The sequence below is a fragment of the Carassius auratus genome, chromosome 41 (genome assembly GCF_003368295.1).
Source record: "Carassius auratus strain Wakin chromosome 41, ASM336829v1, whole genome shotgun sequence".
Classification (NCBI taxonomy): domain Eukaryota; kingdom Metazoa; phylum Chordata; class Actinopteri; order Cypriniformes; family Cyprinidae; genus Carassius; species Carassius auratus.
Genome location: NC_039283.1, coordinates 13862184 through 13889566, shown reverse-complemented (window position 1 = coordinate 13889566; position 27383 = coordinate 13862184). Strand labels below are relative to the sequence as shown.

Sequence of the window (27383 nt, the reverse complement as noted above, 5' to 3'; positions counted from 1 at the left end):
CCTTAGCCTACATGTTTGTTAGATAATTAGCAATTGCATTCAGGCTTTAACATATTGTTTTCAAATGCTTTATTTCTTGATCGTTAAATAGGTCCCTTTAAAATTACTATATTGTGCTTGGCATGTCGTTTACCATTTTTATAACCACAGGAATCCTACCATAGTTTAACTATGGTTAATTTTATGGTTACCATGGAATAATCACATGGAATAATACCATGGAATAATCATAGTAAAACCAAGTTTTTTTTATTTATTATTATATATATATATATATATATGTCACGGTTTTACGCTGCCTGAAGGAATACGGAGTCGAGGATAAACGGAATAAGGTTTTTAATATATCCAACACAGGGGATATCCAACATGGAGCACAGAGGTAGACACACGTAAGTAGCAAGTGATCACAAGTGAGCACAAGTGAGCACAAGTGAGAAGACCCGACAAAACAGAACTGAAGGGACACGGCTTATGAACAACAGATAATTGGGGAAACACAGGTGGATGGAATCATGAAATTAACAGGGACATGGAACACATGAGGAAGATAATGGACACACCTGGGAACTAATCAAACACGGAAAGACAGAAACTGGGTCACGGGCAAAAACACATTAAATGAGTCCAGGTGTGTGACAGTACTCCCCCCTCCCGGTAGGTGCGTCCTCGCACCGTAGAAACAACAGGGGGAGGCGTAGGTGGGAACTTGGGAGGAGGTTCCGGTGGAGGACGGACTTCCAGGAGGGGGCCAGCAGACAGGGACCACAGAAGGAGGAGCCAGGGAGGAGACGACGGAGGAAGGAGCCAGGGAGGAGACAGGAGCAGGAGGAGCCAGATGGTCCACCAGAGACCAGCCAGGACGGAGATCCAAGGTGGGGTCGACGGCGGGAGGAGCCATGGTGAAGGAAGGGTCGACGACACCAGGGGGCTGACAGGCGGAGACTGCACCGGTGGGTGAGGAGCCCAAGATGGAGCAGCACAGCCGCAGAGCCAGGGTGACGTCGAGGATCCGGAGGGCCTAGGTGGAGCTGAAGGCTCAGGCGACCAAGGCAGAGGCGGGGTCCTGGCAGACCGCTGTGGAGCCGGAGTGACCGAGGATGGAGGTGGAACTGGAGGGAAGGAGGAGCCTGACAGAGCCGGAGGGATGGAGTGACGAGGTGGAACCAGAGGAGTGGAGTCCCGAGGCGGCGGATGGTCGACGACTGACCAAGGTGGAGCCGGAGGGACGAGGGAGCCCGGTGGAGCAGGTGGGATGACAGGCCACGGTGGAGACGAGGGAGCTAAGAGCCAAGGCGGAGCCGCTGGGTCGAAGGACCGAGGAGGAGTCCAGGGCTCGGAGGCTGGAGGCGGAGACAGGGCCTTAACACGCCAAGGCGGAGCTGGAGACTGGCAGTCCAGCGGCGAACCACCGCGCCCCGATGGCGCGGACTGAGGGTGAGCTGCGGGACTGGCTGGCACCAGCAGGGATGACGAGGAACTGGCTGGTCTAGGAGGAGGAGAGAGGAGAAGGATGGGAGGAAGGACAGGAGGATCAGGACTGGACGGAACCAGCGAAAGAGGAGTAGAGGGACCAGCAGGTTTGGGAGGAGGCGGGAGAGGGAGGCTGGGAGGGAATACAGGAAACACAGAAGATTCAGGGCTGGGCGGAACCAGCGGTGAAACAGAAAAATCATGGCTGGGCGGAACCAGCGGAGACACAGAAAATTCAGAGCTGGGCGGAACCAGCGGAGACACAGAAGATTCAGAGCTGGGCGGAACCAGCGGAGACACAGAAGATTCAGAGCTGGGTGGAACCAGCGGAGACACAGAAGATTCAGAGCTGGGCGGAACCAGCGGAGACACAGAAGATTCAGAGCTGGGCGGAACCAGCGGAGACACAGAAGATTCAGAGCTGGGCGGAACCAGCGGAGACACAGAAAATTCAGAGCTGGGCGGAACCAGCGGAGACACAGAAGATTCAGAGCTGAGCGGAACCAGCGGAGAAACAGAAAACTCAGGGCTGGGCGGAACCAGCGGAGAAACAGAAGATTCAGAGCTGGGCGGAGCCAGCGGAGATACAGGAAACTCAGGGCTGGGCGGAACCAGCGGAGAAACAGAAAACTCAAGGCTGGGCGTAACCAGCGGAGAAACAGAAAACTCAGGGCTGGGCGTAACCAGCGGAGAAACAGAAAACTCAGGGCTGGGCGTAACCAGCGGAGAAACAGAAAACTCAGGGCTGGGCGTAACCAGCGGAGAAACAGAAAACTCAGGGCTGGGCGGAACCAGCGGAAATGGAGCAGAGGAAATGACTGGAGGAGGTAGGAGTGGGAGACTGAGAGGGTATACAGGGGAATCAGGGCTGGACGGAACCAGCGGGGAAACAGGAAAATTAGGGATTACCTCCATAGACCAGTCCATCAGATCCAGAACTTGCTCCATATGATCTTCAGAGACTGCATACAGCTCACCCTCGGTCGCAGGAGTGTGGGCAGGGCTTTCCTCCATGCCCTCGATCTCCACGAGGACTCCCACGATGCACGGTGTGGCCGGCTCACACACCTGGTCAGTCGCGCTCTCGAGATCCTGTTCCCTGTCAGTGGATGGCTCGGGCTCTGCGGCTGCGGTGGGCTCTGGCTCCGTGCGGCGTGATGGTGGCTGGCTGGTCTCTGGGTCGGGAGTGGGGCTGGCGAGGTCCTCTATGGGGCAGATGGTGAAAGATGACCCATTTCTCGCCAGAGTCCACTCCACGTATGCGGCGAAATCCTCTCGAGGACCATCTTCGGACGACAACGCTCTGCATTTGGAGTTCAGGCTGGTGTTGTAGAAGGTGCAGAGCGCGCCGTCCGGGTAGCTGGTGGCATTAGCTAATAGGGAAAACTGTCTGGTATGGTCCTCGAGAGAACGTCCTTCCTGCTTCAGCAGGAGGATGAGGAATTCGGGACGATAGAGGGGATCCATAGACACTAAGAAAAGAAAAGACTGTGAAAAAACAAAAGCAAAACGGAGGGAAGAACACGCAGTTTTCTATTTTCTCTTTTGAGGTCGGGTCTTCTGTCACGGTTTTACGCTGCCTGAAGGAATACGGAGTCGAGGATAAACGGAATAAGGTTTTTAATATATCCAACACAGGGGATATCCAACATGGAGCACAGAGGTAGACACACGTAAGTAGCAAGTGATCACAAGTGAGAAGACCCGACAAAACAGAACTGAAGGGACACGGCTTATGAACAACAGATAATTGGGGAAACACAGGTGGATGGAATCATGAAATTAACAGGGACATGGAACACATGAGGAAGATAATGGACACACCTGGGAACTAATCAAACACGGAAAGACAGAAACTGGGTCACGGGCAAAAACACATTAAATGAGTCCAGGTGTGTGACAATATATATATGTATATATATATATATATATATATATTATAAGTGAACAGTACAGTAGCCATCTATTCACACACAAAACTTTGTATTGATTTGATTGCTCGAAAAAAAATCCATCACTCATATTTCTTTTAATTAATTAATCAATTATAAATCTGAAAATTTCCACACAGAAATTAAGGCCTGGTAGCCTACCATAAATGGTATTGCATAAAGACAATGTAAGACACACACATACACACGCACAAGCTCAGACAAGTGTGACTGCTACAGATGGCATTTTTAGAGAATTTGGCTAATAACCAGGGGCGGATTTAGTGAATTGTGGCCCCAGGCAAAATATAGGAATGGGGCTCTACATTTAAACACATTTACCTGGAACAACTTTGAGGAACATTTTTATGTTGTTGTGATGCTTGCTGCGGCACGATAGTGCCCCAATTGTGTCCAGTATATAATGGGTTTCTTTCATGTATGGTACGGCGACATAGCAATTGATTTACAGCTGAGATACAGGTTTTTCACAAAAACAAAACAAGTTATAAAATAATAAACCTCAAATTTGAGCCTTGGATTTTTTAGAGACTACCTAGGTCCATCTCATGAACGCGTAAATGGCATATATGTACAATAAACATCTCGGTTATGTATGTAACCACGGTTCCCTGAATAGGGAACGAGATGCTGTGGTGACGTCACCATATGGGAATACCTCTCTGTGTGACGAATGTCTGAAGCCCTATACCATCCCGCCAATCCTATTGGCCTAATAGCACTTGGCACCGCCCTACGCATGCGTACGCATCGTATACCTGAGTGCGCGCGCTATTTCGCTCAGATTTCATGAACTGAAGAAATGCTATCAAGGTATGGAACCGCAGCATCTCGTTCCCTATTCAGGGAACCGTGGTTACATACGTAACCGAGATGTTCCCTTTCATAGGTCACTTCGATGCTGCCGTGACATCACCGTATGGGAACCATATACCACAACGCCTGACGTACCTGATAGTTAGAATCCAAGGAAAGCATCTGCTCAAGCGGACAGAACCCGGGAGCCAGGAGCCATCCTCACATCCAGACTGTAAAACTTGATAAAAGTGCTCGATGAGGAACATCTTGCCGCAGCACAGACATCATATATAGAAGAACCACTAAGAAAGCTTATGATGAAGCCACTGCTCTCGTGGAATGAGCTCTAACTCCTAAGGGCGAAGCCAATGGGACATGCGCTGCTTTGTGACAGCATGGCCTCTATTTTGTGTCCTAACAGACAAAGCTGGTCGGACTCACGCCATGGAGCTGTTCAATCAACATAAGTCTTCAGCGTTCTGACAGGTCAAAGACTCAGATCTCCTGACCCCGCCTCTGAAGGGGGTAAAGCCTCCAAGACCACTTGTTGAAAGTGAAAAGGGTTCGAAGCGACCTTAGGGACATAATTTGGCCTTGGTCGCAGCAATACTTTCACAGAGCCTGGTGCAAAATCCATGCACGAGGGCGAAACAGAAAAAGCCTGTAAATCCCCAACTCTCTTGAGGGAGGATAAAGCCACAAGAAGAACTTTCTTTAAAGTCAGGATTTTATCCGGTATAGTTTCAAAGGGCTCAAACGGATGCCCTGGAACTCGCACAGGGCGGAAAGGCCTCAGCCTGTATAAAACGAGAGACCAGCGGATGACGGCCCACTGAAGCACCATCTATATATACGTGGTTAGCAGAAATGGTTGCCACCTAAACTTTCAGAGTGGCTGGCGTTACTCCATCAGAGAAACGGTCTTGAAGCGTCTCATAGAAGCTGCCCTAGAATTCATTATAGTCTCTGTGGTTTCAACAGAAAGACCGGGGGACATATTAACTCACTCCGCTCAGAGGCCACGCCCACAGCTTCCATAGATCTGGCCTTGGGTGCCAAATCATTCCCTGTGCTTGCGATAGTAAGTCCTGTTTGAGGGGAATCTCCCATGGAGAGCCCGCTAACAGACTGACCAGGTCCGCAAACCACGGCTGTTTGGGCCACCACGGAGCCACGAGCAGCAGCTGCTCCACTCTGTCCAGCCGTATCCTGAATAACACCGCTGGAATTAGACGAATCGGGGGAAAAGCATACAAGCTGGATAGCAAATCCCCTCCGAAGTTCAAACGTCTGGGGACATGAACCGCTCGGATCGACAGAAATCTGTTCTGAGACCAAAGAAGAATATTTCTCGCCAGCCTGCACAGGGGGAGAGAGCGTAAACCTCCTTGATGATTCAGATACTACACAACCGCTATGTTGTCTGACCTGAGTAGTACATGACGGCCGATCAGCAGATTCGAGAAATACTGGAGAGCTACAAAAAAACGCCAGTAATTCCAACCTGTTTATGTTAGAGCGTGGGTTTTTGTAATGTCGGCGAGATTAGCCAAGGTGGCGCTCGACCGTTAACATCCCCGTCAAAGAACGGTTGACTGCTTGGGCAGTATGTTTGGTAGCACTTAGTGCCAAATCTGATGCCCCCACAGCTTTTTCACAGCCTCCGGTTGTAATATCTTTCTCGTTAAGAACGGCCATAAAGTGAAGTAAATTTGGCAAGATTAGACACGACTCGACACACCTTCGATGAGACTTTAGCCTTTAGACTTGAGACGAACTGCGGTCGAGTTCGGCGCGATCCGTTCGGCTAGAGAGTTTGTCCACAGCGGCATCGCTGTATAACAGCATTCCGCCATGTCAGCAATGGTGGTGAAACCCACGCCGTTCGTGATGTGTGCTGATTAAGGCTGCTTCCAGGACCTCGAAACCTCTTGGTGGAGGTCCGTGAAGAAGGGTAGTGGCTCACGGGGAGGGGGGGGGGGGGCTGGGTAGTTTATCCACCACACGGGTAACCACATTCAACAGCTCACTGAGGAAGGGGAGGCGTGTTTCTCCTGTTCGCTCGGAGGGAGAGAACCGCATGTGCCGGCCAGAGCCTACTCTGAGTCCGAAGCCGCGGTGGACAAACATAGTTTGTAAAAGCAAATCTGCTGATTAACACACTCAAGTGGGGGAGAGCGAGCAAAGTGGAAAAAACTCCAGCGCATCACTGTAGTCATAGTCCAAGCCACACACATCGCCCCAAACCACCACCTCATGTGGCGCCTCGGCGACCGCAGAAGCGTAACGGTGAGGGTTAGACGCGAGGAGACCTATAGAAAATACACTCCAGAGCACAGAACTGTAGCCACAGGCTATCATGGAGAGAACATGTAGAGAGGCTGCTAAATGAACCTCTCATGAGTGCCTCCCAGTGAGTGAAATAGCGCACGGCACTCAGGTATACGATGCGTACGCATGCGTAGGGCAGTGCCAAGCGCTATTCGGCCAATAGGATTGGCGGGATGGTATAGGGCTTCAGACATTCGTCACACCGAGAGGTGTTCCCATACGGTGACGTCACTGCAGCATCGAAGTGACCAATGAAAGGGAACATTTAATATGCAACGTTTTTAATAAATATATAATATGCAGCGTTTTAATTCTTTCCCGAATTGTGTAGATAACAACTATTTTTCTTTCATCTCTTCTGACAAATGTTCAGTCTAATCATAATGTGTGCTAGATCAGAGCCAGTTTCTTATTCTCCTCATAACGGAGAAATGTATTTCTGATGTAGCCGAACTAGAGCCCCTCGGGCCAGGATTCTGGACGATTCGCGACAAGTTAAGAATCATGAAGACGGGTCGCAGCTCGCGAGGATGGAGTTAACTTTCATTGAAATGAATTTAGCCTAAATATTTACGCTATTATATCTACTAAGACAAATAAAATGAAGAAATATAAACTATTACATTTTTATATTTTATTAATGGCCCAGACAAAATCATGATTGGCTCTCGCCTGAAGTTCGCACATCAATATTGCGTCACGCTGAACAAGAAATAATAGGCTTTTTTAGATTTTTTTTTAAATATGTTTCATGCGATTAAGTATTTAAATTCAGCATTAATATTCCCAGACACTATGACAGTGCTTTCTGTATGTGATATGTGATTTTTGTCATCTTTCTATAAAAAGGCTACATGTTAAATAATAAAATAATTAAATAATAAATACATAAAAAATGGATGATAAATACACCTTTCGTGCAGAATTAAATAGCAAGCACTTGTGCCTTGTTCATCATATTTATTTGCATATTAAAGCAACAGAACTGAAATTTTAGCATGTTTATTAGAAACCCAGCATGCGAGTGAGAATAACGCAATATACTCCTATCTGTTCCTCTTCGAGAGCTCAGAACTCCGTCTTGTAGGCGTTTATTTCCCTCCTCCCCTCACTGCTACTGTCACGTGACACCACCTGTGTGACGTCGCAGCCAGTTTGCAGCGCAGGTAATAAATCCCGGAAAACACAAACGACCAACATGTTATCTAAATAAAAGAGTATTTCTCGACAGTTTTGCAAGAAAATCTAATTTCTGTGATAAAAGGTAAGTAAAATTATAATCTCTCAGCGTATACTTAGTTTTCTCTATTTGGGAAGCAGTGCTCGATTATGTAGGCAATTGGTAAAGCAAAACCCGTGCAAGTTGCAACAGGTTTTTTTTTCCCAAGCATTTTTCTTCTCACCTAAAAGATATCTTGTTTTATTAACCGTAATAATAAACTTTGCTGTGTTTTATTTTACATCAAGATAGACTATATATTGCTGTAAAATAAAATCCATTGGGTAAGGAGTGGGCTATATTTGTATAGTTGAACACATTAGTAAAATCTAATTTCTTCATACTAGAATTGTGATTATTCTTTAATAATCTTCAATGCTTCTCCCTCCTCGTGTCATAAGGCTGTTCACCATGTCTTCTGGACCTGAGGGTGTTGGGCTGACCCACTGTAAGTGTGTCTTGGTGTTTGCAGTCTTTATGGATCTTCTCGGGTTGTCTGCTATTCTGATCGGTGTCTTCGTCCCGCTTGAAGTCGGGGGCCGTGACTTTGGGGATCTGTTGGTGTATTCGGGAGCTCTACTGGTGTTGATGTCTATGGGGGGTTGGGTCATGTGGTACAGTGGGAATATTGAGGGTTTGATATCGGGGAATGAGCTGACACACAAGCGCAACGCCGTGGACAGGTTTGCTCGCACCCTTAGTCGTCGCATACGGAAACCCCACCGCAGCCACAACACATCCTGACCTCTGACCTCAAGACATGGCTGAGAGCACATACACAGGGCTTAGGAAACCACAAACAAGGCCAAAACCTCAGCTGGAATCTAAGGAAAATGGAATGATAAAGAACGTTTTGCAAGGATGAAGGCTGACACGGATACAGTACATTGTTACAATGTGGTGTTTGTTACTACTACTATAAAAAAAATGTATAAAATTGAAGTTATGTTATAGTGTTAATAGCTGTACTGTAGTGCTTCATATATTTTGACAGTTGTACGTATGAGCTGATATTTTTTTACACACAATTCTGTATTTCTTTTTGCAGCAAAACATTTTGTTGTACAAAACATGGGTGATTAAATTTCAAGCACTGACACATTTTATTTTAAAATTTAACGCAACTTTAGTGCTTTATTTTAATAATACTGAATCACTTTTCAGATCAAAACTCAATTTATAATTATAGTGTGAATGCATTTTACAAAGTTGCATATTTTCATGACACATCTTCCAGTTGACAAAACATTAACGCAACATTAAAGTCACTCTCTCTCTCACTCATTAAATAGGAAGAGCCACACATTCCCCCATTCAAAAAAATACTGCAAAAATGTCATACAGAAGACTACATTCACTTTACAACAAAACATTTGCAATAAAACCTCACAATAAACAATGCAGATTGAAGTATATGCACTATAAATGTAAATTTCACAACATGTAGGTAGTTTGTCAAACATGGTCAGTTTCTTGTCATTTTGAAATTATTTATCTTTGTGCAAGCTTCCAGTTGATCTAATGCACGACAAGCAACCAACTGATTGTGTTCAAAAATACTTAATGTAATGACCAGCAGCATATCAGTTTACATGCATCACTCCTCATGATTTGAAAACAAGAAAAAAACTATATTAATAATTTCTGGCCTAGCATTACAATCAAAACCTGTCTTTGTTATGGCATTTAGGATAATTGTGTACAAAAAAAAAAAAAAAAAAACCATTAACTGGTCAAATACAGAATAAGAGAATTTGAAAACATACATTAAGACTAACACTGGAGAGATCCTGTTGAGCAGTTCTTTAAAAATGAAAGTGCAGAATGAAGATCCAAGTTGTTAATGCTTCACTTTGGCTTTAGCCCTATGATTCCCCTTCAGAGTATCTACAGAAGGGGGGCAGAAGAAAAGTAATGCATTGTACTATGCAGGACAATCTTATCCTGATAAAGCTCAAGGACTGTTTGATTGAACAGCTTTTAGTGCTTTCAGAGGGCGGGGCTTGGGACGGAGGGGGTGGGGCTCTGCCAAATAATCATGTGACTTCGTTCTGATCTCTGTAGGACAGACTCACTGGCCCCATCACTTCCATCATCTCCTAAAGAGGAAAAAAGTATTGAATTATCTGCTTATCTTTAAAAAAAACTAACATTCTCAATGGGAGAATAAAAAATATATAAAGTCACAGTATAATAACCGTGCCAAAAGGAAAGTCACACCAATTCGGAAGTTGATGTATCCTTCTCCGCCACTGAGAATGAGCTGAGAGATAGTAACAGCGCCATCTGGTGAACTGGAGGAACTACGGCAGCCTGCATTGATTACGAAAAACAGCAAAAAGAAACAAAGTAATTAAAAACACATTTCTTCTCAATACTGTTGCCAATACTGGGGGGTATTCCAGAAAGCAGGTTATGTGACATACCCGGGTATGTTTAAGAGTAAGTAAGCAGATAACCTCAACTTTGGGTTCCAAAAACAGAGGTAACTTTCAGGGTATGTTAGTAGTCATAGCAACTCACTCTCTAAACTTAGGTTATGTTCCAGGGTTAGTTCACTACAGCGAGCCTTCAATGGGGTGACATATTATTATATAATATTACAATATGTAATATAGCCATTTATAATATATATATATATATATATATATATATATATATATATATATATGATATGTTAATGAGGAAGCGCTAATATAAGTAATAAATAAGGTAATATATTATTCTAATATGATTATTTATTTTATTGGCATATATAAGAGTTATCTATAAATTATGTATTAAGAGGTATGCATAAATTATAAAACAATATGACAAGGTAATGTTTAACATATATATTTATATATTTTATTTATTACATGTTATATCTCACACATGGAGTGGTATTTTCTATAATGTCTGAATTCTAAATCAAAATACATATCTGATATGACTTAATGTATAATTAGCATAAAACAAATAATACAATTTACATTCTCAAGGATTGGAAAAAAAATTAAATGATTGCACAGCCATCAGTAAGATGGCGATATGCACTAAGCAGGTAAACAACTAATGAACAAAAGAAGAAGAAAGAAACAGCTTGGCGCGCTTTTTCTTAGCGTCCGTTTCTATAGTGACTCGCCGATTCATTGCTCTGTTGAGAATGTCTTGAGTCTTAACCAGGAACATACTGTTTGTGGAACCACATACCTCGAGTAAGCAAGGTTTGGGGTTAATCAACCGAGAGTTCAGGGTTTAGTTCACGGTAAGTTAACCCTGCTTTCTGGAATACACCCCTGGTCTTCCATCTACTCTTACTGAAAGTAAACAATATTTGTTTTGAACCTGAAGCAGAAATGATGAATTTAACTGCTTGTCGATGGCCATGGTAACAGAGCTGAGCTGAAGCAAGAGAGCAGTATGGTATTGAGCGGGACTCTGAACCTGCCAAAAAACAAGACAATGTAGAGCCAAAAAATGTAGAAGTGTCACGATTCAAAACCACTCAAGGATAGTTACTCTTAGCGGGGATTACAGCACTCACTGAGGGACAGGGGAACTGAGAAGATTGCACCACTTCCTGTTCCCACCCACAACCGCTCACTGGCCACAGACAAGGCTGTGATCTGAAGAGGAGAGAGAGACAGGAACGCAGAGCCTGCCAAATGAGACCGATAAATAAACATTAAATACACAATACATCGGTTTCTGCAGGATTTTTAAGACCTTTTAAAAGACCTGCAAAAATAAAATTAATTCCATATGAGAGGGGTACAGGGCAATGTCTATCGTAACATATTAAACCGTGAAGTGACAGTGAAAAGCATGATTTACAGTTCAGATACAAGTTTTCACAAAAGGTTTTATAAAATGATAGATACACTTCACATTTCAACCTTTAAATCATTTTTAAAAGAATGGATGAGTCAAAAAGTAGTATTATATTAATTTAAACAATTATTATTGATAAATTATTATATTAATTAACATACATTTTACTGTTTAGATTTTTATAATGCATTTTCTTATTGATCCACTAGCTCACATTTAATTGAAATAATTAAAACTAAAGGACATATGAAAGCATGTTTTTCTGTACATTTCAAAAAAAGGTGCATTAAAAGTCAAGAAATCCTTGATTAATATGAGTATTTTAATAAAAAATACGTCTCCAAGAACTATTCAATAAAATCCTAGTGCATTTATTCTATTAAATAACAGCGAATTTTAGTGAATAAAATACCACATTTCAGCTTTGCTGGGGTGGGTAAGTTACACAAAATGTTTTTTTTTATCCTTGTTTCTCAAAAATCCTCAATCTTTATGCTCCATAAACGCATGTGACCGTAAAGATTAAAATTTAACGTGGCATTAAGCACTTTGCCTCGTTTAAGCTATTAATTGGTTATTCTACAATAAATTGTATTACAAATTATACTACAAGTAGAAAATACTGTAAATTGATAAACTAATCGGCGTGACGACATTTAATGTCTCCATCCCATTTAGCAACTTGTTAGCAACTGTCTTTTTTAAGAAATGTAACAGCTTAAAAAAAATCATGAGGGATGTGTTTTATGTTGTAGAATAAAAAGTGAAAGTATCTTGAGCCTGTGTGAACCACAGACCTTATTTAAGGGATTTAACCAAAAACCCATTCAAAATACCCATTGTCTCTGGGATAATGGAGCCGGAAGTGAAAAAACACTAACTCGCTTGTGAGGCTTTACCTACAAAGTGACATCTTAGTTCCATCACTCTATACCAGAGGCTGCAGTTTCAGTCTTTTCTTCTTATTTTTAATGTAAGAGCTGGCATGAACTTGAATGTGTGAGGCGATGTCAGCAATCTCCATTTAACCATATTTAGCTGTTCAAAAGAGTTCACTGTGCTGCTGGATGTTGTAAACTAGTATTTATATTATTTTACATTTATCAATGTACTAATAAACACTCATTTGTGTATATGTATATATATATATATATATATATATATATATATATATATAGAGAGAGAGAGAGAGAGAGAGAGAGAGAGAGAGAGAGAGAGAGAGAGAGAGAGAGAGCGCCTATATATGTGTGTGTGCCCTTGTTTTTGTGAAATATCAGGTCACAACTCGGTATAATGACATGGGTATGACACAGGTATTACAAGAAGACTTTTTTTCAAAACGCTTATAAATCATGCAGAATGAGTTTTTTTGAGAAAGTAAAAATGCATAAAGTTTCCAGTTAGGGTTAGGGTTCGGTGTAGGGCCATATAATATACAGTTTGTACAGTATAAAAACCATTACTCCTATGGGATGTCCCCACTTTTCACAAAAACAAACGTGTGTGTGTGTTCTGAACACAGGGCGTGTGACGCGTCAGTGCAGCAGTATTGGAGTAGTAGTGCTTGAAGGTCTTGTAGTTCTGCTGGCCACTTTCTGCTTTCAGTTGCTGCCACCGGATAGCCCCTTGTTTTTTCAGGGGCGAAAAGAGGAGCCAAGTGTGTAAGCCTCCTCAGCCGGTACATAGCCTCTCCACTGCCAAGATCTCATTCACGCCTCCTCGTGGCACACATGGTAACTGGTCCCTTGCGGTTCCAGGCTAAGCTGTACGGGATCTCGGAGCAGCAGTGGGCCCCAGAGACGTGGCATGCAGGCCCATCAGTGAATGGAAATGCCCTGCTGCCCGTCAACCACTGTCCCAGCTATGGGTAAATAGTCCCAACTATGGGCAAATAGCAAAGACCCCAACAGCGGCGCAGGCGGAAGATGGTGGTGTGAGAACCACCACAACGGCTGGGAAGGCGGAAGAAGGCAAACCCCCTGCCACGTGGGTTAACTCGGGAGGGTACAGTGGCCAGGAGAGTAAACCCCGAAGACAAATCTGTACTTGGGGACAGGCATAGGCGGAGTCCAACTGACCGGACCACCGGCAGCCCCCTGCAACTTCCTGCCAGACGAAGGTCGTCATGGGTTCCCTCATGCCACTGGAGGTCCATCTGGCAGGAGTGAAGATGGTGGGAGTTAGGTCTGCGCACCCTCACCCTAACCTTAATCCTCACCTATGCGCAAGCTTCTTGCTCCCCCCCCCCCCCCATAAAAGTCCTGTGGCGATGTGGAATGGTGGTGGGCACAGGCCAAGGATGTGGCTGGGAGTGTCTAGCCAAACTATGCACACAGGCGGCAATGGAGTGATGGTCGCTAGGACTGCGGGATGGAGCAGCGAGTCTTTTCGGCAGCTTCCACTGCGACTGAGCAGCCCCACACTGCTCACCCCTGTGATGGGGAAGGACCTGGAAAAGGTGGTCCAAAAATTGTCTGCTCCCCACACTCCGGACGGTAAACCGCAACCGTCGGAGCATCCCCCCCTCGCGGTCGAAAAATTAAAGTGAAAAAAAATAAGCTAAGCATTGCTTCGTGGAACGTTCGTACACTGCTGGACCTGGTCGAAACCCCGGACAGGCCCCACCGCAGGACAGCACTGGTGGCCCTGGAGCTTGCAAGATATAATATCGACATTGCAGCTCTCAGCGAGACCAGACTACATGGGGAGGACTCCTTGACAGAGGTTGGTGCTGGGTACACCTTCTTCTGGAAGGGGGTCCCTGAAGGCATTCGTCGTAATCATGGAGTTGGCTTTGCTGTGAAGTCTAAACTGCTGCAGCACATTCCGGAAACCCCTATCGGCATCAATGAAAGATTGATGACATGGCGCATTCCCTTGGCAAAGGAACGCTTCGCCACTCTCATCAGTGCATATGCTCCAACTCTTGATGCCGAGTACAACATCAAAGAGGATTTCTATAGAGCTCTTGATGCCATCCTACAGAAAACCCCAGCTACAGACAGAATCATACTCATGGGAGACTTCAATGCTAGAGTGGGTACGGAGCATATGGTATGGAGTAAAGTCATCGGCCAGCATGGTGTGGGGAAAATGAACCGCAACAGGCTCAGACTCCTCTCTCTCTGTGCAGAGCACCAGCTGGTCATCACTAACACCATCTTCCAGATGAAGAACAGGCTCAAGACCACCTGGCAGCACCCCCGCTCAAAACACTGGCATCTCCTGGATTACGTGATTTTCCGTCAAAAGGATAGACGAGATGTCCTTACCACTCATGTTATGCGCGGAGCTGAGTGCTGGACTGACCACCTCATGGTCAGATCCAAATTACTCATGAGTATTCAACCTCGTGTTCCGAGGCGAGCCCCAAACAAGAAACTAAACTGCACAGCGTTGAACAACCTCACCATCAAAGACAACCTCCGATGGCTCCTTGCTGAAAACCTCAACATGATCCCGGAGGAATCAGCTGATTGGCCAGTTCTACGCCAGGCTATTCATAACGCTGCTTCAGAGGCGCTTGGCCAATCAAGGAAACATCACCAGGACTGGTTTGACTGCAACTCAGCTGAGATACAGTCACTTCTTAAAACCAAGCATGAAGCCCATAAAGTTCTCCTGTCCTCCCCTGGATCTCCTACCCATAAAGCCACCTTCACTGCTGTAAGAGCAGAAACCCAGCGAGCCCTTCGGACTATGGAGAACATCTGGTGGGTGAAAAAGGCGCACGAAATCCAAAACCTGGCAGACTGCAATAACACTCAAGGCTTTTACGATGCCATAAAAGCATTGTACGGCCCCAGGAAGCGGGTGATTGCTCCAGTCCGATCAGCTGAGGGGTCTACGCTCTTCAAGGACCGCCACGAGATTCTTGCCCGTTGGGTAAATCATTTTGAGAATCTCTTCAACCACACCAACCCTGTTGACCAACACATCCTGGATAATCTGCCAGATTTGCCACCAACCATGCCCCTGGACACTCCACCACTTTTCTCAGAACTCCGGCAAGCAATTTCAGGGCTGAAAAACAACAAAAGCGCTGGACCTGATGGAATCCCTGCAGAGGTTTTCAAACATGGACCTTTTCCACCGTATCCTGGGACATGAAGAAGGTGTCCATGTGGAAAACCGACTTGACGGAAGCCTTTTCAACATTCGTCGGCTTCAAGCTCCCACAAAGACAAAAACCCGCTAGATCTGTGAGCTTCAGTATGCTGATGAGTGTGCAGTCTTAGCCCACAGCCCAGACTCTATGCAGTACGCCCTTAACACAATATCCAGTCTGTACCAATCTTTCGGCCTACAGGTTAACACTCAAAAAACCGAGGTCATGTTCCATCTCACCACCCCCGTTCCCACACCCCCCAGTTTTCATATAAATGGTGTTCCACTTAAATCAGTGGACCACTTCACCTACTTCGGCTCCACTCTGTCTTCAAGCAGCTCCCTTGACACAGAAATACACACTCGGATAAATAAAGCCTCATCATCTTTTGGACGCCTACGCAGCAGGGTTTTTGAAAATCGTAACCTGAAGGTCAGTACCAAGGTTGCTGTTTACAATGCGGTATGTCTCTCCACTCTTCTTTATGGGGCAGAGTCATGGACCTCATACCGCCAGCACATCATCCACCTAGAGGCCTTCCATATTCGCTGCTTACAAAAAATCCTCAGCTTGTCCTGGAAAGATTGAATCCCCCATACAGTCATCCTCAGCAACACCGACTCAATCTGTATGGAAACTGCTGTGGCCAAAAAACATCTGCGTTGGATAGGGCACACCATACGCATGCCTGAACATCGCCTGCCCCGCCAAGTCCTTTACAGTCAACTAGTGGGTGCTAAACGTTCCGCTGGAGGGCAAAAGCATCGTTTTAAGGACTATACCAGGGACCTCCTAAAGTGGGCAAACATCCCCCTCACGAAGCTAGAATCTCTGGCACTCGACCAATCAGCCTGGCAGGCCACCTGTGCCGCTGCGGTCTCTCAAATACACCAAACCAACCAAGACCAACGATCCATGAGGCGAATCAAGAGACACCAACGGGCGGCTGGTACCCCCCTGGTATTTGGTTTCCCCTGCTCCATCTGCGGTCGAGTGTGCGGCTCAAGGATCGGACTTTACTCCCATGAGAAGTGGCACCAGCGGCAAGGTTCCTGAACCCCCACCCCCCATCCCTATCCCTGGAGCAAGCGTTATCATCGAACACGATGGACAGCTAAGAGACCCTGCCTACTCCAATAAAACAGGCTTATTGAAAATGCACATTCATTCTCTGCCAGCAGGAGGTGCTTTCAGAATGGCAGAAATAGAACTGTTTCCCGGTAACAGCAGAACACAAAGCCATGCAACACGGACTCTGAAACATGCAGCGCTGGTGTTTATTTAATGAAATCATAACCTTTTTAAATTTAATCGTCGCATTAAGCCATATCGCAATTCTGGTCTTTCTGTCCCCAAATTTAAGACCTCCTGAAATCATAATTAAGACTTTATTGTACAATTTAAGACTTTTTACGGCCTTAAATTTGATACAACTAAGTTTAAGAATTTTTAAGACCCTTTGGAAACCCTGATACAATAAAATCCTCTAGGAAAGCACAATATATCAGCCACAATATCAGTATTGGCCCGATAAATTATCATTTTTACTGTTATTGTTATCAACCTAACAAGAAGATTTGGCCAATATTTTAAATATTTTAAAGACTTTTGTAATCAGGAACTCAAAAATTATATGCAAATTTGGATTTAGATTTGTCGGCCAACATATCAGTTATCAACTAACAAATATAAAGAATTATCGGTTATCATTTTTGGCCAAAATTCATATTGGTGCATCCCTATAATCATCTGTCACTTTGATTAACTTTTAATGCATACTTGCTTAATACATTTATTCATTTATTTTCAAGAAGAAAAAAACTATTTTTAATGATAGACACCCATGGATGTAAAATTCCATAAATTACCCATATTAATGAATAAATACAATTCAAATACCTAAAGCTTTAGTCGCTATGGATGATAAATCTACTTCCTGTAGAGGGCGGCCAGTTGTCCAATCAAAAAGCCTAAGAATGGGATCCAAACGGCAAGCAGCCCAAACGCCACTTCCTGCTGCGCACAGAAAACGCACCTGCTGCTCAGTTCGCTCAGACACTGTGAACAATTTCTAAATAGACAGAAAGAGAAATGTGAATGAGTGAGGGTTCTGAGGCACGAGATGAACAATCATTGACACCTTTTCAATCCGAGACCAACCTCTACTTTCCGAATTTTCACACTGATGATGTAAACTTTATTCCAGTATCCCACCCAAAGACAGCCATCCTTGACAAGGCAACAGCGAATGGGCTGCAAAGGTGGTGTGCCAAGCGAAAGCATCTCTTGAGACTGGAGATTCCAGATGCCTAGAATAATGATCATTACAAGCCATAAGTACAACTCATTTCTAAAAAAAACACACCCAAGCAGACTAAGCCACAAACACACCTGAATTATGGGTGAAGAATGCAAAGGTCCCATTGGCCAAGCCAGCGATCACCTCACCCTGACAATACCTTTACATACAGGAGGAATCCAACAGAAACCTCAGGAATTTCATTCACATCAAAGATGAAAAACTGGCAGTGAATCAAAATACTCTTACGTCAGAGAGTGAACCCCCTCAGAAAGACTGACAGACTGCAAACAGCGGCGCCTGGAGCTGGAGGATGAATGAATCAGCACACTGCAAGAGGACAACACGAGTAGATGATATGCCCGTGAAGAAAAATAAATAAATAAATAAAGAGATTTCTATCTTTTGATGTAATGTGTCCGTTTACATTTCCAAACATTCTTTTTTGCCATTAACTGATTATTACTGTGGAAACGTCTCCAAGATTTTTGAAGAAACCTACCTAAAAAAACATTTGCAAGTGTACCAAGGACAAAATTGGTTTTAAATGAAAAGGGTGGTTGCTCCAATTGTTGACTTCATTCAGTGATCCTAATTTTACAGCAGTTTTACACAAGTGGCTTAAACTTTTCACAGTACTGTGGCTTAGTAAGAAGGTTTCTTGAAGCATCCAGTTCTTCTGGATTTAGTCTCTCAGTTTGTTCTGTTTCTTCATGTTACTCCAGACAGAGTGGATGATGGTGAGATCAGAAAATCTCACTATTATTATTACAATTAATGGCAAAAAGGAACGTTTGGAAATGTAAAATTATACTTCCTACTGATGCACTACAGCAAAACATAGAAATAACTTTTTTTTTTTTTTACTGAAAATAATAATGACCTAAAGATTTTTGCAAAGTAAGGTGTTTTGTGTGTTTAAAGGCATTTATTTCTATAAATTTAACTATGCATGAAAGTTTAATAATTCACGTTAGGGATAAAAACCTAAAACCATTCTAAAGAATTGGTCCAAACTGCTGTCCCACAAAAAAATAAAAAATAAATAAATAAATAAACTTTTCAAAAGCATTTAAGTATTCAAATCTTAGATGTTTATGAAGATCCTTCTATTCTCCATTGAAACCCACATAATATTTAAAATATATGTAAGCTTAATGTATATAAAATCATAATTTATTAGGTAATTTCAATTGGGAGGTGGCTGTCCTGAACCCTAACTCCTAAAGTTCAACTTATGACAATGACAGAAATATTATTTTTTTTTTTTTTCATTGTTGTTCTTAAAAATATATTTTTGACTTTTAAATAGTGAAGTACTATATATATATATATATATATATATATATATATATATATATATATATATATATATATATATATATATGTGTGTGTGTGTGTGTGTGTGTGTGTGTGTGTGTGTGTGTGTGTGTGTGTGTGTGTGTACTTTTTTTAAACTTAATCTAAAAAAAATGTCCTGCTTTTTCACATCACTACAGAAACAGTGTATGTTTTAGTCCATTGGCTAAGACAGAAATTACTACACCCATACATTTATGATCAGGAAATATTTATTTGTCTCTCTCTCATAGCTACAGGGTGAGCAGATATAGACCCCATCATTTTCAGGTTAATGTGCTCAAAATTTTGAAAAATCTTTGTGTAACTCAAAAGAATGTCATAACCGACCACCCTTTTTCAGCAATTAAGCACACTTTGTTTGGGGTGTTATTCCATATCATTTTTTTTTTTTTTTTATGTGTGTACAATTGTTCAGAACTGTGCTATCTAACCATGTGCTGATTAGCATCTTTGAGATTGCTAAAATCGTCAGTACCAAAACATTTGGTGGAGTTCTTTGTGGGTTTTTTGGGGAGTGTTATCTCATAAAATTGTCACTACTGAAACAGTCACGACCAAAACATGTCATCAGTTTCAGTAGTGTCATAAGGGAACACATATTCCTCATATTTGGGGAAATAAGAAATTATTTCATGACCGAAACATGTCATCAATTTCAGTAAGGACTAAAGGGAACACATATTCCTCATATTTGGGGGAAATAGAACATTATTTTTGCACCATTATGCAATTTTGTAGTATTTTAGTATGTTTTAGCAAGTGTTTTTGTATGCAACGTGATATGGTCGTTACCAAAGAATTACTGTCACTGCCGAAAATGTGCAGTCACTACCAAAATATGGGAGATATATATATATATATATATATATATATATATATATATATATATATATATATATATATATATATATATATATATACACACACACACACACACACACACACACACACACAATGTATATGTGAGCAAAATCTTAACTCAATATAAATAACTTCTTCTAAATACTTAACTTCTAATTAAATTATTATTACTGTATTTCGGTAGTGACAAATTCAGGGAGAGAAAAATATTCCAAAACCTTCTGAAAATACAATATTAGAATTAACTGCACAATTAATAGAAATGTGAACTTTGGATTATTATACAATTTGCATGCATACAAATATTTAGAAAAAACAAAAACAAATTTAAAGATGTTTTAAACTCTGACTTTGGACCAGTTCTGTAGAATAGCCCATATACTAAAGTAAGATGAAATGAATAAGAATGACATGCCCTCACCCTCCATCCTGGGTCCCAATCCACACAGTTCCCGGAGTCTCTCCTAACACAGTTGGAGATATAGTTAAAACACAACTGAGTGAAACACATTAACACTCAGTAACTCTTAGAAAATCCCACTGCTAGATTAGTTAATATTACTAGAATTGAAGAAAAATGCCATGAAAACTAATGCAGCTAAATGTAATAAAGAAAACATTAAACTATTAACTATTTTAAGTTATGGGTAAAGGGTCTTGCTAAGATACTTAAAATACATTCTAAAGTGCAATTTTATTTTGACAGGAGATTTTGACATTTATTTAACTGTAAAACTCAAAAAAAAAAATTGTTTGATCAGTTTTCTCAGTTGTCCAGATTTTCTATGTCTTTAAGATGAAAATAAATTCATTGACAAAATTATATAAATTATATATGCATTAAAGTTATTAATTCATCGTCAAATACTATGTTGCAGTAATTGATGAGAGGTTTCTTCACGAGGTCCACTGACCCATGCTGTGGTCAAGTGCATTTTACACAAAAATGGATTTTGCTGGCTTTATATAAAATAATTTGATTGGTTTAACACCGTAAGACCAAGTATGTTTTCGATTTAAGTTACAATGATCTGGAAAATATGATCAAATTGAGTTTTGTATTCATTATTATCATATTTAGCAGCAAAAACAGTTTTCCATATTGACAATTGTAAAAAAAATAAAAATAATAATAATTGTTTCTTGAGACATCTGACACTGGAGACTGGAGTATTGACTGCTGAAAATACAGTTTTGCATCACATGAATAAATTACATCTTAAAATATAAAGTAGTTATTAAAAATGGAAATAATATGTCACAATATTACTGTTTTACTGTGTTTTTTTTATCATGTAACTGCAGCCTTGGCGAGCATAAGACACTTCTTTCAAATACATTACCACCCCCAAACTTTTGAATGGTATTGCACTCAGAAACCACAAGAAGTAAAAAGCAGCATTTCCTCACCTTGTAAACAGGTGGGAAATACCTTGTAAACCAGTATTTTAAAAGGTATTCAGTTTGAGAAATACTCAAGAAAATATAAAATTATACTTAAAGGGATAGTTCACCCAAAAATGAATATTACCCCATGATCTCTCATGAACACGCATAAGACAGTTAGTGAAAGCTAGAAATTACAGTTTATAGAGTTTTAATTATGGATATTTTTCTTACACAAATGCATTGCTTCATTTAAAAATGCTTTTATTAATCCCCCAGAGCCGTGTGAAGTGCTTTATATGATGGACAGATTCACTTCATTTTGCTTCAAAATCCCAACCACCATTCACTGCCATTATAAAGCTTGGAAGAGCCAGGACATTTTTTTTGTTTGTTTTACAACTTCAGTCATATACACATAGGATGGCTCGAGGCGGAGTAAATCATGGGGAAATTTAAATTTTTGGGTGACCTATTCCATTAAAATAATACTTAATTACTATAACTCATATCACCTCTGACATCAGAACACCAGTGTAAACTCTACAAAGCGGCAGTGCTCAGACTGACCAGTAGGGGGCACAGCACAGATGCATAATGCAGGGGATGTGGGTGGAAGGTTGAACTGATCCAGAATGGTATTGGAGCGAGCTGGGTCAATCACTATGACTTCACTGCTGGAAGCAGGTCCAGTGATGGCCCACACAAAACACTGAGGATGGGAGGCGGGGTGTGAAATGTTTACAGTAATGAATGACATGATGCAACATGGTAATTAGATTAAGGTGGTGGTTAAATACATTTTAGTACAAGAAAACAACCTGTTTTGTAATACAAGTTTCCCACATTCAAGGAAAACCTGAAAATATGAGGAAATTTCTATAGTGAGTACCATTTAATTCTAGTTATTAGTGGTCCACCAATATTGTTTTTTTGACAGCCGATGCCGTTATCTTGGAAAACAGGGTGGCCCATAGCCGATATAAAGCCGATATAATTTGTATTTTATATTTTAATGAATATTTAAGAAACATACTTATACTTTAGATGACAAAAAAGCACACTTCACAGTATCTCACAGCTGGATTAGACTAAGTTTGCCAAGTTTGTGAAAATAAATGTTCATTAGTTATTCAAAGATTTAATTTAAGTTTAAATGATATAAATGAGTATTTGCTTAATGCTAACGGCAAACGGGAAAGTATGTTTGCCTTTATATTCCCAATTCATTAATTATATTCCTACATTCCTTTTTTTTTATCGTTTTATCTGATTATTAGACAGACTTCTAATCTTAGACAGAACTCTTAACAAGGACAGTAAACAAGAGGGAGAGTGTGAGCAATGTGTGCTCAGCGCTGTCAAAATAATGGTCCCACCTCGAATGATGCCGATATTTGAAAAATGCCAAATATCGGCCGATATATCGGTCGACCACTACTAGTTATGCTTTGCTCTAAAATATTTAATTGGCTAAAAATTGCTTGTTATGAGTGTAAAATGTATGAAATTATTTGTAATAACCAGTAGTCACAAATGACTTAAAAAATCATGGAAATGCATTGGTCAGATGGTGTGGGAACCATACATGTTAATTAGCTGTAAAAGATTGTGAAGGTTTGTTTGAACGTACCGTCTGCTCTCCTGATATCTCTGGAGGAACTGCAGTAGCACAAATGAGCTGTGAAAGATTAAACATTTATTAATCAACATCTTTTAGATCCCTGACCTTAATCTCCACTGGCTAAAATCAGTGGAAATGCATAGCAGAGGAACGAAAATCACTTCCTCTTCGGGTTACTTAGACTCTTGGGAAATAAACAAAGTAAAATGGAAATTATGGCAACGTAAGACATTAAGCACCTATTATAATACGTTTAACTTGAAACACAAGTAGAATTACTGACCATATCCTAACCTGAATTAACCTTCTAATCTTTTCTAATTGGGACAAAGAGTAACTTTATGAAGTGAAATGTTTTTATTGTTAACTAAACCTAAAACAATCAAAAAACATTGGTGATTGAAATAAAGCTAAACTAAAATTAAAAGTGTATAGTAGATGAACTAATAAATAATAATAAAAATCTAGGATATTTAGGACATTTTAATGAATTAACTGAAATAAGTAATGAAAATTCTGTCATCAAAATTTACTCACCCTGAAGTTGTTCCAAACCTGTATGAGTTTCTTTTCGAAGGTTGGTAACCAAACAGTTGATGGTATCAATCACAATTTAGGTTACCAACATTCTTCAAAGGAAACTCATGCAGGTTTAGAACAAATTCAAGTTGAGTAAGATATGACAGAATTAAATTTTTGATGTTTATCTGCTTACCCCCAGGGCATCAAAGATGTAGTTGACTTTGTTTTTGAACTCAAACCGCTGCAGTCTGTCAGTCATATAATGTAAGTGGATGGGAATCAATGAGTACTACAACTGTTTTTTTTTTTAATTCCTGGTAATTTCCCTTCCTGGCAAATTTTATTATAGAAATGTAAAATAACCTATATCTGTTTATATGGTCCAACATGGTAGTTAAGCAGTTAAGTCCTGATTTACTAATGGACCTTTTCATCTGCCCTAACGTGAAGGGAGAGTTAATAACATCATCCGTCTCTTCTTCTCTTTCCAACAATTCTTAACTTGCGTCACTTGTTTTTTGTCTTCCCCTTTCCCCCTCTTCTGATATATTTTCAGAACTGTGAACCTCAGACAATGCTTTAGCTAACATGTCTGCTATATCTGTATCATTGCTAGACACCACCCCTCCATTTTCCAATACTGGGTGTCCCCAATCTCGTCTTATTCCACTCGGCCATTTTCTTTAACATTTCCCAAACTTGATTAATTGTTGTGCTTCTTCCTATTGTAAAACACAAAATGTTTTCCAATATTTTCTTTTCTTTTCTTTAATAGTCTTTCCACTGCTTGCATTCTTTTACATCCTATGAAATTCTGGAAATTATTAGTGTTTTTTAATACCTTCAAAGCCTTATTGCATTTCCTTATTACTTCACTGCACTTATCGTTCCACCACGGAACTAACTTCTGTCTTTTAATACCACCCTTTCTTATAATTGTCTGATTGGCAGCCCTAATTATTGCCTCTCTCACATTTTCATTAAAATGTCTATATCCTGCTCTTTTTTTTATATATTTTTTAATTTTCTTACCATATCTCTGTGAATGTATCCCACTGTGCCTTTCCAAATACCCACCTTTCTGATATATCTTCTAATTCCACACTGCTTTCACTACTTACTTTACAAACATAAGGTAATGATCACATCCAACAGTTGTTTGTTTCATGACTCACCAAAAACAAATTCCTGTCAATGACTGTGACACTAATGTTAAGTTTAAACTTGACTCACTACCTGTATAATGATTTATCCTCGTAAAACTCCCATCACTTAAACACACAACTCTTCTTCTTGCTTAATTGTGGATCGCAGACTTATATATGCATTACCGCCATCTATCTCTCAAATGGACCAGTGACACTCTTAACGGAGATTGTAGATAGTGTCAATGGTCCATTTGAGAGATAGGTGGTAATGCACTTAAGTTTTAACTTAAGCTGCTGAGACCGCGCTCAAGAGCATGTGCTCAGCAGAGTTTCCTAACAGTTCGGACATTGCGTGAATCAGAGGTAAAAAATTATATAAATGCTGTTCAGTTTCTTGCACAGACTGATGTTTTTTGTCTTTACTCATCAATGTATCGTAACGAGCCACAGGGTTTAATTTAGTTTTGTTTGTGTGCGTTTTTTTTTTTTTTTTTTTGTTTTATGTTTTAGCCGTGATTCCCATTCACCTCCATTATAAGACTGACAGACTGAAACATTTTGATTTAAACATCTCTGTTTGTGTTCAGCTGAAGAAACAAAGTCACCTACATCTTGGATGTCCTGGGGCTAAGCAGATAAATATAACATTTTCATTGTTGGGTGAACTATCCCTTTAAATGTTTAAATATTAAAATTAATAAGAATAAATTGAAATTAAAATAAATAATAGCTTGATATAAGTATTAACAAAAACAAACAAAAACTACTGAAAATGAAAAAAAAAACAATATACATATAATAATAATAAAAAATGAAAATATAAAAATTACAAATAATAATAATATATACTACAATAGTATATAAAAAAAATACTAAAACAACATGGAATGACTGGCCAGGAACTCTCACCTTCGCTGTAGCATCTCTCTGGTCCAGCAGTCTCAGCTGGATGAGGACGGGCACATCTTTGGGCTCAGGAGGGAGTCCTGAGTCCTGCTCCACACAAATACTCACACAGATTTATAATTACACTCAGCGGACTTCAGTTAAGCAATATTAAAGGTGAAAATGTCATAGATATTTGTAAATATTGTTTATAAGAACTCTAGGACGGTATATGTTTCAGATGCACTTTGAGGTGTGGATGGCTCTCTACCTGTTACTAAAGATAACAAAATATAGATGTGTTTACCTTCATGTCTGTAACAGCGAGGGGCATGCTCCAGCCACTAAACTGTTTTTTACCCAGAGCAGCCCACACATGAGTACGGATCTCCCTGTACAACTCTCTTTTTCTTAAGCTGAGAGATGGAGAACTTCTGTAAGAATAAAATTATTCATTTGAGCAAAGAGTAATAACGAAAAGCAAAAGTAACCAATGCTATACATACAGTAGTCCTTTTAATACGCACTATCGTTGAAAAACTACCATGTGGAAAAAAATGCATAAGACAGGAAATGACATTATAGTGCATCAAAGTCAACAATTTTTTAAGCAACTTACAAATTTATAAACTATATTTACAAACTATAAAATTTATTGTACTTCAAATTAAAGTTTCAAATAACAAATAAATAAAAATAAATAAAACCATATATAAAACCAACATGAAAAAGGAAGAGTACAAACTAGACTTTTTCTTATAGTAGACGCAAAAAATGTCAAGGACCCACAAAACATTTGTTGATGAATCTGACTGTGCGTTCATACCACCGACGTCAAGAGCGTCAAAGCGATTTTTCAATGTAAGCTGGCGTCGAGGAGCGGCGCGTCATGACTTGCCCGTTGAGAGCATCGGGGAGAGTTGAAATCAAGGCAACTTTATGGTAATGAGCTATGATGTGGTTGGGCAGCAACCAATCGGAATGGAGAAGTCCACCGCTTGAGAGGATTCCAGAGAATGCAGCTCCGACCATTAGTTCCCAAGCACAATGGAGGACAGGTTGATTATTGCTGTTTCGCATTTGCAATAATCTATGATGTGTCCCTGTTTGCGTACAGGGACATAAAAAATAAATTAAAAGTGATACATGGACCAAAGTGTCTGAAATTTAATCATTTTAAGTAAAGGATCTTAATATTTCGTCCACAACAATATTTAATGAGGTTAACTTATAACGTTACCCTCCTTGGGGTTAGTCTGCACGAGATCAACAAGCTTGTTTGCTTTGCGGCCACTTTAAATACAAGAGCGATTTTTGATGCTCTCGACGCCGGCGGTGTGAACGCACAGTTAGGGCCGTTACATAAGCCCCTTTCACACTGCACGTTGGACTCGGCACATTGGCATAACATTGCCGGGTCGCTTTCTGTGTGAAAGCAAACCCGTCACGGGATTGATTCCGGGATTGGTTCAATCCTAGGACGAGCGCTGTGTGAACAAAAGCCAGATCTAATGCCGTGTCGTAGTGATGATGCTCGTTATCGCGCGACTCTTTTACTAGCTGTTTTGAAGGAAGATCAGCGTTCGTGACAAAAACATATGT

The 27383-nt window shown here is 40.9% G+C and overlaps 1 protein-coding gene and 1 long non-coding RNA gene across 3 annotated transcripts in view; one reads left to right on the top strand and one right to left on the bottom strand.

Annotated features, from left to right (window-relative positions):
* The first annotated feature begins 7725 nt into the window (after positions 1 to 7725).
* On the top strand, positions 7726 to 9513 carry LOC113060134 (uncharacterized). The gene is made up of 2 exons (XR_003278194.1): positions 7726 to 7818; positions 8175 to 9513. It is a non-coding gene; the product is annotated as an uncharacterized LOC113060134 (long non-coding RNA).
* The window catches only part of LOC113060133 (C-Jun-amino-terminal kinase-interacting protein 4-like), a 30173-nt gene continuing 11673 nt past the window's right edge, over positions 8884 to 27383 (bottom strand). For both annotated transcript variants that reach the window (XM_026228984.1, XM_026228983.1), the window contains 13 exons: positions 26089 to 26215; positions 25806 to 25889; positions 23236 to 23283; positions 22173 to 22314; positions 20638 to 20680; positions 18243 to 18323; positions 18086 to 18153; positions 17855 to 18003; positions 17594 to 17765; positions 11300 to 11413; positions 11101 to 11199; positions 9994 to 10086; positions 8884 to 9872 (listed from right to left, as the gene is read on the bottom strand). In XM_026228984.1, the coding sequence (XP_026084769.1) occupies positions 9763 to 9872; positions 9994 to 10086; positions 11101 to 11199; positions 11300 to 11413; positions 17594 to 17765; positions 17855 to 18003; positions 18086 to 18153; positions 18243 to 18323; positions 20638 to 20680; positions 22173 to 22314; positions 23236 to 23283; positions 25806 to 25889; positions 26089 to 26215 (1330 nt within the window). In that variant the 3' untranslated portion in view covers positions 8884 to 9762. The remainder of the gene's footprint in view (positions 9873 to 9993; positions 10087 to 11100; positions 11200 to 11299; positions 11414 to 17593; positions 17766 to 17854; positions 18004 to 18085; positions 18154 to 18242; positions 18324 to 20637; positions 20681 to 22172; positions 22315 to 23235; positions 23284 to 25805; positions 25890 to 26088; positions 26216 to 27383) is intronic.